We start from the raw sequence: 13,641 nt of genomic DNA, 5'->3' as shown, positions 1-13,641 counted from the left end.
CAAAATATAGCTTTAACATTGAATTAGATTCTAATCAATATTAAAGGGTGGTTAAATGCATGCTGTGTCTTATTCTAGTATGAAGATACAGAATTATCCTTTAAACTACTCTTTAGATTGTGTTACAGAAAATGTATAACTCCTATGCAGTAAAAATAGGTTTTAGGGAACAGTCACTAAAGGAACATGTCTATCATAACTTTCTACATGTTCTACTTGTACATACTAAAACTGTACTTAATATTTAAAAGAAAGTGCCCTGCCTTCCAAAAGGGGTTATTTGACAGGCCTATCTGCAGGTTTATAGTTGAAGTAGTCAGGCTACACAAGTAGGTCTGAAGTCATATTTTCCTTACCACTCCTGTGGATGGCAAAGTATGTGCTGCAGTCCACATGCAAATGGACCACTGAAACTTTTCAGACACTCACTCCAAGTCACAGATCTGGGTTGAATCCATCATCCTTCTTTAACTCACTTTGCCATCCCAGTTCAGACTCAGCTATATGCAAATCAATCTTGACCCTGGGCCTAATGGGAACAGTCCAGCCTGAACTTTCAAGTCAGGTCTTCCCTGGACTGGAAACAAGCATCTTGGGACCGGTTTCGGGATAACACCCCTCATCAGCCAGGCTAGCTTGAATCCAGTGGCAAAGTGAGCAAGGGACCCACGTCTGGGCATGCCCTGCCAACTTAGGGCAAACAAAGCAAACACAAGGAGATGATGGAAGGACCACTGAAACTTTTCAGACTCTCACCCCCAGTCACAGATCTGGGTTTAGTCCATCATCATTCTTTAGCTCAATTCGCCACCACAGTTCAGACTCAGCTATATGCAAATCAGTCTTTACCCTGTGCCTCATGGGAACAGTCCAGCCCGAACCGCCAAGACAGGTCTTCCCTGGACCAGAAACAATCATCCTGGGGCCGGTTTTGGGTAAACACCTCTCATCAGCCAGGCTAGCTGTCCACATGCACCCTTTAATTTTACAGGTCATCGATGTATTTCCTGCACCATGTACTACGGTGTTACTGAAAAGTTAAATATGCCAAAAGGAGATTAGTCATTTATGCCATGTTTTAGGGGTCAGAGTAGCCCCACGTTTTAGGAGATTTCATAGCAGTATCTCAGTACTCAGAGTTCAAAACCAGCAGCATTTGTCCACAAAAAATGGGTTTACCGTGCAAAAAGAAGCATTTTATCTAAAATGCACATAACAAAACACTTTTAAAATCGATTAATGATGCTATTCTGTCATCTCCTTTATCACTGTATTCATTGCATACTAATAAAACACAACCTATTTCTTAAACTAAGACTTGGTTGATAATAGATTGGATTGACACTTTCTTTACAGAATAATTAGCAGTGGGGCCCCTAATGAGCAGTAGGGAGAGAGCGGCCATGCACATGTGCAATGTCTTAAATAAATCCACACACACGTACACAAACACAAACTCACACCATTTGGCATGCACATTCACAGCATCCATGCACAAGTGTGCACATATAGATCTACTATTCACAAGCACATACACATGTATACACCCATTCATAGCAGGCGCACCCACATACACATTCATCATACATGCGCACATGCATCAAACATTCAATAATGGCTTTCCTGCCGTGGCGGTGATGGTGACATGGGTAGCAGGAGGGAGAAGTAAAAGCTTTAGTGGTTGCTTGAGGTGTCAGGAAAGGAAGTGGATGCTGAAAGATTATTCATCCTCTCTAAGTGGAGGGGAAACAAAGGTTTACACCTTGTTAGCACTTCACACACACTTAAGAGAGGCAGCTTTTCACTTTGTTCAGTCCCTGTTTAGGAGATATGTATGCAGTTTAAAAATATCACATGTGTTGGTCTTTCCCAGTATTTAAATAAAGCAAATTGCATTTATATAGAGCTTACTTTCCCTGAGGAGGCGTTGATATAATTTATGTACCACTATTTTTTCTAGTATAGCCCTACTCATTCCAATGCAGGGTGTCAGAGCGCTTTACATCAACAAATGCATATTACATGTACAATAAATAATATGTCTGTAAATGAATGTACAGGATTTGTTACATAAAACTGGGGGATTGAAAGGTGCTGAAGTCACATATCATCTTCCACAGCTCACTGTGCTATTATCATCGCACTGCGCTCAAACATACACATGATAGACCTGCTAAACATATATGTGAGGGCTTTAGATCTGATGTCACTTCTTGTGATGCCACTTCCTGTAAAGTCGTGGCTTGTGATGCCACATTGTATGATGTAAATTACTGTGATGCCATGTGTGATGTCATGCGTAGTGATATCGTGCACCGTGATGTCGTGCGCCGTGATGTCATGCGCCCTGATGTTGAGCGCCACGATGTTGCTCATCATGATGTTGCGCGCTGGGATGTTGCGCGCCAAGCATGTCACTTGCATACTGCCTACCTAGGTTTGCCCCCACTTCTTTTTTTAGGACTTATGCCCTGCTTACACACGATCTTGCCCCATTACCTAAGACTACATAAACCACCACTACAGCGCCTCTATGGCTCCCTGAACGTGTGGTGTTCCTTGCTGTGCTTGTCAATAATTCGCAGCTGCGCACGTTCACTGGATTGGGCCACGTGACGGAGCGTGGGTAAGAACAAACGGTTGCAACGTGTCAGATTAAGAAAGTGGAACAGGTGCACCGCCTGCTGCCTTTGATTGCGAGCCATGCCCTTCTTATGCACATTCCCCTATTTGTCATTTACTAATTATGCAGTGTTATGTGTCTGGCTGCATTTTGGAGGGGGTGGGGGAGCAATGGAAAAGAGCGCTCACTGTCTGCAGTCCCTGCTGAGCTGATAAACAGGCTGGCAGCGCCTGTCAGAGCTTCTTCCCTGCCACTGTCCAACTTGAATCTCAAAACTTGGCAGCGGCAGCCCGCTCTTTTCTCTCGGCTCCTCTGTCCCCAGCCGCTCTCCTGTCTCCTCCCCCCCTCCCCGGGGTGGTTTGGGCCCGGGCAGCCTGCTGATCGCCGGAGATTCTTGACCAGATTATACGCATCTCGTCAGCGCGCAGCGAGAGCCGGGCATTCGTCTCCCAGCCGAGGGCTAGAGTTGCACTCCGTGACTTCTGCAGTGGCATGTGCACCGGCAGGAGGGAGGGGTGTGTGAGTCTTAAGAGGCTCTGGGAGCACTAGGCCGCTTGGCAGTCCTCCTCCATACCCACATTGTGCCTGTGGCTTGCCTCTTCCACCCGGGACTGGGTAACAGGGCTTGGGCTGGCATGGCGGGAGAAGGAGGTAGTGGTTTGCAAGTCCTGCTCAACACTCTTCAGGTATGTGGTGTCTTTAAAGGCGTTTGTTTACTAGTGTTTTTCGTTTCATGACACTGCGTGGAAATTATTGTCCCTCCTGACACTGGACAATTATATCAGTGCCTGTTGTATTATTCAAAAGTTAGACAGGAACAACCCGCTCTGGTGGTATTAGATGGGAAGATTCTTCGGATGGAGTCAGGTCACAAACACAGTGGCAGTGTAAAAAGAGAAACCAAACTGTACGTGTCATGGAAAAGTGTTTTGGCGTCTGTAAATACAGCAGGGGATGCTGTGTGCAATGCATTTCATTCAGAGCAACGCACATGCACGTTTACAGTTCACAAAAGTAAACCTGCAGGTCTGGTGTGAATGTACTCGTGGTTCACACTTCTGCACGAGGGGCAGTGTAGCACAGGCTCCTGGCTCTCTTATGCAAACACGCTTCTTTGCCTAATGCAATTCCAGTGCAGTTTATCAAGTCTCAGTGTGATGAAATGCTTGGGATCAGGAGGTCAAAGCAATCCATCATTTGCCTGTATTTACTCATAGAAGACGGAGTGCAGTGCACCGGAGTTTTCAGATGTTTGGCAGGATTTCAATAAATACACCATTTTCTGACCTGCATACAAATTGTAAAACAAGCTCAAGGGTTGGTTATTAGCCCAAATTTCTCACCGTGCTGATTCTGGCCACCTCTAATTGGCTTCATACACCATATTGATGGGAACTGGTAATTGGTGTGACGGCGCCCATTCAATAATGGACCAAAATAAAATCCAATGAGGAGATGTTCTATGTTTTCAGAAATTATTTTAGCAACTCACATAACGGTTCCTGAGACTCATTCAAAGTCCACCCGCAAACCTTTTAACATCGTGGAGATGCGTCAAATTTGAATATTGGGCAGAAAAATAATGGACAATCGCTAACACTTGTAGTTAGGTCCTGAATTTACATGCAGAAAAAACATAGAAATTCAGCTGTTAGAGTTATTTCAAGTAACTATAACTCGTGCCCTACCTAAGGTAACTAAAACTCATGCTTCTGCCATGCACAGTCTTCACATCAATAATGTTATTGTAAATGGTGCAGTGATAATCTCAATGATGCTATAGAAGATCAATGATGTAATATGAAGGGTAATTAGCTGTCCACGGCGAGAGCGCGAGATTTAGTTACCTTAGGGTACGAATATAATTACTTTAAATAATTCTAACTATAACAGCTGAGTTTATATGGTTTGTGCATGTAAATTCAGAACCTAACTAAAATGTCCCTGTAATATTTGTTTGAGGAGGCTGCTTAGGCCCCTTTCCATGCACTCATTCGAGCCACAGGGACCACTACCTCCCTAGGGTTTCATTTTTGCAGTGGAGGGTGGGTCATGCATACCCCCATCCTGGAGCTTTCTTTCAAGCTCCGGGGACATCACCTTCCCGGGGCTAAATGTGCAATTTCATCAAATTTCAAGGGGGCCTGCAGGGCCCCCACCTCTGCCCTGGGGACCACCACCTTCCCGGGGCCAAATCTTTAATAGAAACTGGCAGGGGTGGCCATGCAGCCTGAATCCTGGGCAGATTTTGGCCCCTAGGACCTGATTCCCAGGGGCCCGGCCATGTCATCTTGTCCCCCCCAGAGCACCCACTGAGCAATGGGATCACAGGGGGGGAGCCTCAAGGACCTGACAAACGGGGGCTGCTGAAAAGGAACTCCCTGTTTTTCAGAGCAATGTTTTCATCTGTTTCCCTGCATGTATATATTTGCGTGCAGAGAAACAGATAACAACTCAGCTTTCTGCAAGCTGGAACTGTTTGACAGCTCCCGCTTGCAGAAAGAAGATTCATGTATGCTTTTAATAGGTGGGAGCAGCCCCCGTATTGTTTCAAAATAAAACCTAGGGCCAGGGGAGGTGGCGGTCCCTGGGCAGCAGGGGAGGCTGCACAGGCTTTCCCAGCATTAATTTGAAAAGGAGCCCTTGGGAAGGGGTGTTACCGTGAAAATTAGTAATCCCCAAGGGGAGGGGGGGTTCGGACGCCCTTCTCCTTTTTTATGCAAATGCCCCCGGGACAGCCCCGAATTCCAGCAGCAAGTTGCCGACATAAAGGAAGTGAGAACGGCTATCATAAAATCTATTGAGAATCATTATGATCATTTGGCATGTGTTCAGTCCAAAATCGATGACTTGGAGAGGCTCCAGAGGCAGAACAGCCTCTGGGTGTTTGGAATACCAGAAGGGAAAGAAGGTGATTACCCCCGGGAGTTCATCATACAGTTGTTTGGGTTAGCATTCCCTGATCTTATGGACTGGGACATGGACTCACAAAGTAGTGGGCGCACCGTCTTCCCATAAACCAGAACTCCAATACAACCACTAATAATGCCAGGCCGGCGAATCCTCGTCCTATTCTAATATATGGTGGCAACTTCCTGTTGAGGCAGGCAATTTTGCTAAAGGCTCTTACAGCTTCACCCATGGTTGTCGACACCATGACAATTTCAGTCTGTTCAGATTTGTGCAAGGCCACTAAGGATAGGCGCTGAAGGTTCCGTCATTTAATTGATCCACTATAGGCTGTTGGGGATCAAGATTTTGTACAGGAACCAGCCAGGCTTAAGATTGCTTTACGTAAAATGATGCTGCACAAGTTCTTAATAGCAAAAAGTGGACTGCACTGTAAATTAGGTTTCCAGTGTGCCAATGTAGATACACGGATAGTTATTCTGAGCTAGCTCCTTTTTGGCTGGAGCTCTGTTGAGGCCACTGTTTGTGCGCTAATATGCATATTCTTCTCCTTCTCTTTCTATTTACACTCATGGCTGGGCTCGTGCACTTTTTCTCTGTTTGTGGCAGTATGCACAGTAGGCAAGTGGTTGGAGGGGCACAAGGATGTAGTCTCTCAGGGCTGTCTTATCCATTGACCAAGGAGTTCAGGTGGGGGTGATTCTCTTCTTCAGGTATTGGGGGTTCAGCAGCAGGGTGAGGGTGGGTGTGGGTGGGGGTGCTCGCTCTGTGAAGGGGCACAACAAAGAATCTTGCAATATGTGGGTTAGCAGAGTTAAGGGGTGAAATAAGCCACAATGGTCAATTTCTGCTATTTGAATTGATAATACTAGTGGTACACATGGATTTGTGTTTGTGGTACTGGATGGCTCTTTTGGGGGTGGTTTATTGCAACAATTAGATTACAATGTATGTGCTGGAATGTATCTGGCCTCAATTCATCCAGTAAATGACAGCTAGTATAGGAAGAGATAAAAAAGGACAGTCCACATCTACTCTCTCTAACAGATTCACATCTTTACAAACGAACAGAGATTCTTTAATGGCGGACAGATGCTTCCGCACCACAAGCTAGTTTCAAATTTATCGGAAGTCCTTGCGCAGCAAACCCTGGCATCAGCCATCAAGTGATGCCTCTGTGAAGCAGATCCTAAGCATAGTAGGGGTTGGGTGTGCACCAAGTAACGAAGTCCAGAAGGTCAGTATTGAGTTTCAAAGAAAGTCTTTATTTTCAATCAGTTAACTCTCACGAGATTGGAGTTTTATAGTCAGCCAAAGTGTTTCGTTCTAACGAGGAGAACTTCATCAGGACTCATTAGGAGAGTGTCTGTAAATGATGTAAGTTGCTACACGAAGTTGTGTTCCCCACAAGTCTGGTGGGCGCAGTGTAGGTTGTAAGGAAGCCAGGTCGGCCCTATTTCAAAAGGTGGGAAACGCAATTTAATGTAGAAAATTACATCATTTACAGACACTCGCATAATGAGCCCTGATAAAGTTCTCCTCGTGAGAACGAAACGCGTTGGCTGACAATAAAACTCCAATCTCGTGAGAGTTAACTGATTGAAAATAAAGACTTTCTTTGAAACTCAATACTGACCTTCTGGACTTGGTTACTTGGCACACTCCCAACCCCTGCTTTGCTTAGAGACTGATCTTGCTTATAAAGACTCCTATTTAAGCATCTTGGTTATAATATCATTACAAGTATATCCCAATCTGTTTCCATACGGGGGTAGCTATAATGTCAGCCAAGAACTTAGAGCTTAAGGTATTGAAAACTGCCTCTGACCCGAGGGGTTGGTGGGTGATCACCCAGCTTGTAATATATGGGCAGATATTTGTTGTTTGTTCTGTATATGGGCCAAATGTAGATGATCTTGGGATGCTGGATAGATATTGCCTTGAATTGGTGGACTGTCCGTGGAGATAATTTTAATGGGGTATTTTCATTGTGTGATGGATTATAGCATTGATGAATCTACTAATCACTCTGCCTCTCCCTGCATGGTTAGAACAAGGTCATCTATCCAGGAAGTTGCCTGCCTTTATAGGTTGGCAGATATTTGAAGGGCGTTATATCCCTCTAAGCCGGGCTATGCTTTCTATTCATCCCCACACAAGCACTATTCCAGGATTGAGATGGTCCTTGCAAAAGGGTGTTTGACCACAATGCAGAAATTGAAGTCTGTTCCAAGATCATGTCTAATCATAACCCTATATTATTGTCATTGAATGTTACTGCGGTTAGTGGGGGAGAGGCGTCAGTTTATATGTCCTTGCCACCTTCTCTCGATGCCTGATTATTGAAAGCATATGTCCGGCTTTCTCACTGAATGCTTTAGTGCTATCATAGGTACAGCATCACTGCTGGTGGTGTGGGACACAATAAAGGCATATATCAGGTGCATAACAGTGCAGGTCATCTTTAGCAAAAATAAGGGCATGCAAACTGGTACCAGATTGCTTGGCCAGGCATTTCTACAGTTGGAAACGTTGCATGCTCTGCCGATAAGTACCAGTGGTTGCGATGAGCGGGTCCTTTACTTCCAATTAATAAATTGGGCCGGAGCCTGAGAGAGAAGGTGGCTGCCAGCTATCTCAAGAATAAGGCTCTTCAATATGAGTATGGAGAACGGGTTTGTAGAGTTCTGCTCATCAAATCTCTGACATAAAGTCAAGGTGTATAATCCAGCGTATTAAAGGAAGCAAAGGAATAATTTATGCTCATTCCCCGGCTATTGTAGAACAAGTTTACTATTTCTATCAGGAACTATACAGCCAACCCCAAATGTTTCTTTTGTCCAGTCTTAAGGTATATATACAGGGTTTCAGATTGCAAGTGATGGGAAATCTTAGACATCAGCACTTCAGAAAGATATTTTTGTTGGGGAAAATTGAGGCTGCTCTAGTGGCATTGCCATCTGGTAATGTGGCAGAAGAGGATCTATTCTTCTTGAATTTTATAAAGTATTTAAGGATATTGTAGTTCCCCCGCTCCTAAGCATAATCCAATATATTGATAAGGGCAGAGAAGTGCCTGATACTTGGAATATGACCAATATCAAAGTGTTTTTGCAGAAGAGCAAGTCACCAGATGACAGGGGCTCTTTTCGACCTATTTCTTTGATAAATGCTGATGCAAAGGTTTTTGCAAAGATCCTAGCTACCTGACTCGCCCCTCTATTACCAGACCTGGTGTCTTAGCAGCAACATAACTTCATTTCTGGCAGGGATCCCAAAAGCCACATCAATATGGCAATTGCTGCTTTTGAAGTGGTGGAAAAAACTGAGAAAAGATTAGATAGGATTTTGTTTGATGCCTAGAAGGCTTTTGATTGTGTTGTCTGGGACTGTTTATGAGTAACGATGGGAGCCTGTGGTGTTGGTGACCGATTTTGTAAATGGGTGCAGTCCTTATATAGGACCCCTTGTACCCAGCTTGCTCATGCTGGGATATCTTCATTACCATTTAAGATTAACGGGGTACCCGGCAGGGGTTCTTGCTGTCTCCTCCTTTATTCTCTCTCTACTTGGAGCCGTATCTGCAGTCTCTGCAGATGAATGACGGAATACAGCCATCGATTTCTGGTGGCTGTGAATTTAAAATCGCTGTGTATGCAGATGATCTTGCTATATTTTCATCCAACCCATTAGTTGCATTGGAACATATAATTGAGCAGGCTAACAGATGTGTAACATTCTCAGGTTATAAATTAAACATAGATAAAATCCAACTGTTGTTGAACATAAAACCTGTTGCCTCAATTATGGGGGTTAATTCATCAGCTCTGTATTTTGGTATTAAATTAAGTACACATGTTGATAGCATTTTTAAATTGAATCATGAGCCTCTGCTTTTTTCAGTCATTTCAAAATTATGGTTTTGTAACACGCTCCCGATTAGTATAATTGGTCATTGCAACATCATAAAAATGAACGTTTTGCCTATGTTTTTCTTTTTTTTTCAGGCAATCCCACTCTTGTTTTTCAAATGCCTGGAAGGTGCTATAGGCAGTTTCATATGGGGTTACAGACAGGCTAGGCGTGCTATACATTTTTTTAGGTTGAGCATTCGAGACCTCTTGTATATACTTTAGTATATACTTATTTACTCTAGTATATACTTATATGTATATGTACTTTGTGGACTCTGGAGATGTTATGTTATGTTATGTTAAAAAGGAACTTTTATAGCGCTCGTTCACCAATGGTTTCTTGGCGCTGAAGGAGGTACTTTCCAGAAAGAGTTACTGGTACGAATGGTCCTGGTCTAACTGTAAGCTTGGGTGAAGAGCCAGGTCTTCAACATCTTCCTAAAATGAAAGAGATCTGATTAAAGTCTCAATGGGGGCGGAAGGGCATTGCAGAGTTTGGGTCCTATTATTGAGAAGCGTGAGCCTCCTGTTATTTTGCGTCTACAAACTGTAACCTCTAAGTAGTTCATGTGCATAGATCTTAAAGTATGGTGGGGGATGTACTTATGAATTTTTGATGAAATGTACTTAGGGCCGGTGCCATGCAAGGCTTTAAAAAGAATGCAACCGGCTTTAAACTTGGAGTGTTGCTCCACCGGAAGCCAGTGCAACTCTTTTAGCAGCGGCTTGATGGGACATTGTCTGCCTTGTTGGAATATAATTCGGGCTGCCTGATTTTGTATTAGCTGTAGACGATGTATCTGATTGCGCTGAAGACCTAGGTATATAGAGTTAGCATAATCAATTCTTGACATAATCAAAGAGATGACAATTTGGATACATGCCTCTCTACTGAAGAATCTTCTGATTTTCCTCGGTTTCCACAGTTGGAGGAAGTAAGCGGAAGTAACTGCTCCAATCTGCATGTTCATGTTTAGGTCTGAGTCAATGTGTATGCCTAGGCTTTTTATCGAGATTTTTAATGCCGGAGGCGGGCCTAACTCGGAGGGCCAGTGGACGGGGGTCCCAATGCTGGAGTTTATTGTTGGGGATGATGATTTCTGTTTTTTCGGCATTTAGTTTTAATTGATTTTTTTACATCCCTTTTATGATGAACAGCATAGATTTTTAAAGAAGTTCCTGGGACTCCGTAGATTCATTGATGGGGAAGACTAGCTGCATATCATCAGCATAGTTGTACATTTGCAGTCCCATCTGTCGTAACGCAACGATAAGAGGAAGGATATATATATTGAAAAGATGTGGGGATAGGGGTTAGCCCTGTGACACTCCACACTTCAGATTTACTGTGCCCGATTTGTACAGAGAAAGCCAGACTGGCTGTTTACTATCCGCAAGGAAATGATTGAAACCATTTCAGGGCCGTGCCACTGAGACCTGCTGCAGCCAGACGGTCAATCAGGATGTTGTGGTTGACGGTGTCAAAGGCTGCAGACAGGTCCAGGAGAATCAGTGTTTGAGTGCTGTCTACATCTGCCTTCCCCTTTAGGTCATCCATTACAGACAGAATAATGGACTCCGTGGAGTTGGCTGTGTGGAAACCGGCCTGATGTGGGTCTAGGAAGTTTGTTTTTTCAATAAAGGAGCTGAAAGTCTTTGCTATGTGTGTCTCCAACACCTTAGCCGAAAAGGGGAGGAGAGATATTGGCCTATAATTGTCCAGCCTCTGGGGATCAACACCCTGTTTTTTCTGAAGTGGAATAATCACTGGTTCTTTGAAAGCTTGTGGGACTGTCCCTTGAGTTAAGGATAGATTCTAAAGAGAGAGGGTGATCTTAGGGAATGCTTTGAAAATGGATTTTTGTACTTCAGGTGGACAGACATCATTTGGTGAGCCCGATTTTATTATGTTTAGGTACTCCAAGAGTAGATCTTGGTCTATGCACGGGAAGGTAGTCAGGATGTCAGTGTTGGTATTTACAACCCAATTTTCCATCTCCTGATGTTTGGTATCCATGGATTAGTGAATCTTCTCTATTTTTCCAATGAAGAAATTGCTTAGGTCATTGCAGAGTTTCTGAGTAGCGGGAATTGGTGGAGTGACACGATCAGGGTTAGATAATTCCCTTACTGTGTTGAAAATATCTTTGGTTTTATTCGTTGAGTTCCACACCTTGTTAGAGAACAATTTTTTTTTTGCCTCCATTATGCCGTGTTTATATTTCCTGAAATTAGTTTTAAAGTGTTCTTTGGATTCAGGTGAGTAGGAGTTGTGCCATTTCCGCTCTGCCTGGCGAGTTTGGAGTTTGGCTAATCTTAAGTTTTCCGTAAACCATTTAGGTGCTTGGTGTTCCCTAATGCGTGAGGTTTGAGGTTTTAGGGGATCATGAGAATTGATAGCTTTTCTTTGCCCAGATCAGCCCTAGGACTTGTCTGCTTCCGCTTCGGGACTTTTATTTCTGTTCAACGGCCTCCAACTGTCTTGATGAAAATTGACCAGCAGAGATCAGTAAAATACCAGAATTGCTTACTGCTGAGGGACTCTCCATTTTTAAATGTTTCTGGCAACTGCCTCTATTTAACTTTTTTAATAGAAAATGACCAGCAGAGGTCAGTAAAATACCAGAATCACTTTAGCATTCTCTAGATTCCAGGCCATAGAAATTGTCTTCCACGAGCACCCGCAGACAATAATATTTTTTTCTAATCTTGTATTTTCAGTGATATGACCACTGTAGGCCCTGATTTTAGATTAAAAACAGAGCATTAGACTATAACATTTCCTGCAGAAAGGCAATATTTCTCTCCATGTGTTCCCATACCAGGCGTGTCACGCAGTTTGGTGCTTACTTTCCATCCATGTTAAAGAACTGTAGATGTTTCAGCACCCAGGCTAATGTGCTGCATAGCTAAAACAATATGAGGTCCCAAAGGCAAGACCAATTGCATTGCAAATGCTTGTTTAATTTTAGTGCAGGCATGGAGGGCTGCATTTATTCAATTTTAAGTTATATTTTTTGACAGCGTTTGCTGGCCGATTGCATAATTTACTAGTACAAGCAGAACCAGACTCCTCGGTCTTCGGTTATGGACTGATATTAGGGTCTGAATGCAGGCATTTTTTCTATAGACCAGGGGATCCCAGTTTCTTTAAATGCATAAGATTAATATTCATCAGGGATATCATATGTGTTTGGCAGGATATATGCAGCAAATATTCTTTAGTGTTAATACATGGCAATATGCCACTATGGGACAATCCAGCATTCCTGAGAGTATTTAATGACCCAACTTGTAAAGTTTAGCTAAGACTAGGGGTGGAGACCGTTGGGCAGCTGTACTTTTTTAATGGATTCCGCTCATTTGCTGGGCTTCAATTTTCCTATGCTGTCCCTCATGATTTTTTTGTTTTAAATATCTACAACTAAGGGACTATTTTCAATTGTGGTGCAAGTTTCCAATCAATCTGAAAGGCTCTGGCATAATATCATGCAAGCATAAGGCATCTAGGAATTCCCTAATTAGCTAATTCTATCAAGGGCTCAGTGAGCATAGAATTGATGATAGCCCACTTCTTTCAGCTAAGTGGAGCAAGTTGGTCTCTTGTAAGATTCTACCATCAGACATTTACAATGCCTTGGAAACTGTGGATGGTTTTGTGCACTTCATAAATCTAAAACTGCAGCAGTTTAAGACTATTTATGTTATATTACACACCAGAGAAATTTATCAAATTTGGTGGCAATCCTGGTGCTAATAAGACTCGCTGTCCTAAGTGTAGATGCTCATCTGCTGATATTCTCCATATGTTTATTGCGTCGCCCTCTCTTCAGGAATTTTGGGACGGGGTGACTCAATTAATAACATAATGTCTTGGATTTGAAGTGCACTTCACCCCTAAGGAAATTATGTTTGGGATATAGAATGTAATTTGATCTTGGGCTAGGATGGCAGCTGTCCATATTTATTGTTTCTGCTAGACTTTTTATAGCCAGATCATGGGTTCTTCCATCCCTGCCTAGGGTCACTGAGTGGTCGGTTGTTATCCAGCAAATATACAAGTCTGGACTGGCATTGGCTAAAGCCGGGGGCATTCATTCACGTAAGAGCTTGGATAACATTTGGGTGGGTTTCAACTAGGATCCATAGACTAATGTGTAAACTAATTTACGTGATTCTATAGTCATTATGCTC

At 43.2% G+C, this 13,641-nt stretch overlaps 1 protein-coding gene across 1 annotated transcript in view; it reads left to right on the top strand.

The window, feature by feature from the left end:
* Nucleotides 1-2,784: 2,784 nt before the first annotated feature.
* AGBL1 (AGBL carboxypeptidase 1) overlaps nt 2,785-13,641 on the top strand; it is a 3,971,795-nt gene continuing 3,960,938 nt past the window's right edge. The window contains exon 1 of the mRNA XM_085644473.1: nt 2,785-3,309. Within this exon, the coding sequence (XP_085500599.1) occupies nt 3,259-3,309 (51 nt within the window). The 5' untranslated portion in view covers nt 2,785-3,258. The remainder of the gene's footprint in view (nt 3,310-13,641) is intronic.

This window comes from Triturus cristatus, chromosome 3_1 (genome assembly GCF_964204655.1).
Source record: "Triturus cristatus chromosome 3_1, aTriCri1.1, whole genome shotgun sequence".
Classification (NCBI taxonomy): Eukaryota; Metazoa; Chordata; class Amphibia; order Caudata; family Salamandridae; genus Triturus; species Triturus cristatus.
Note: the sequence above shows the minus strand (reverse complement) of the source record. Positions and strands in the feature narration are given on the sequence as shown.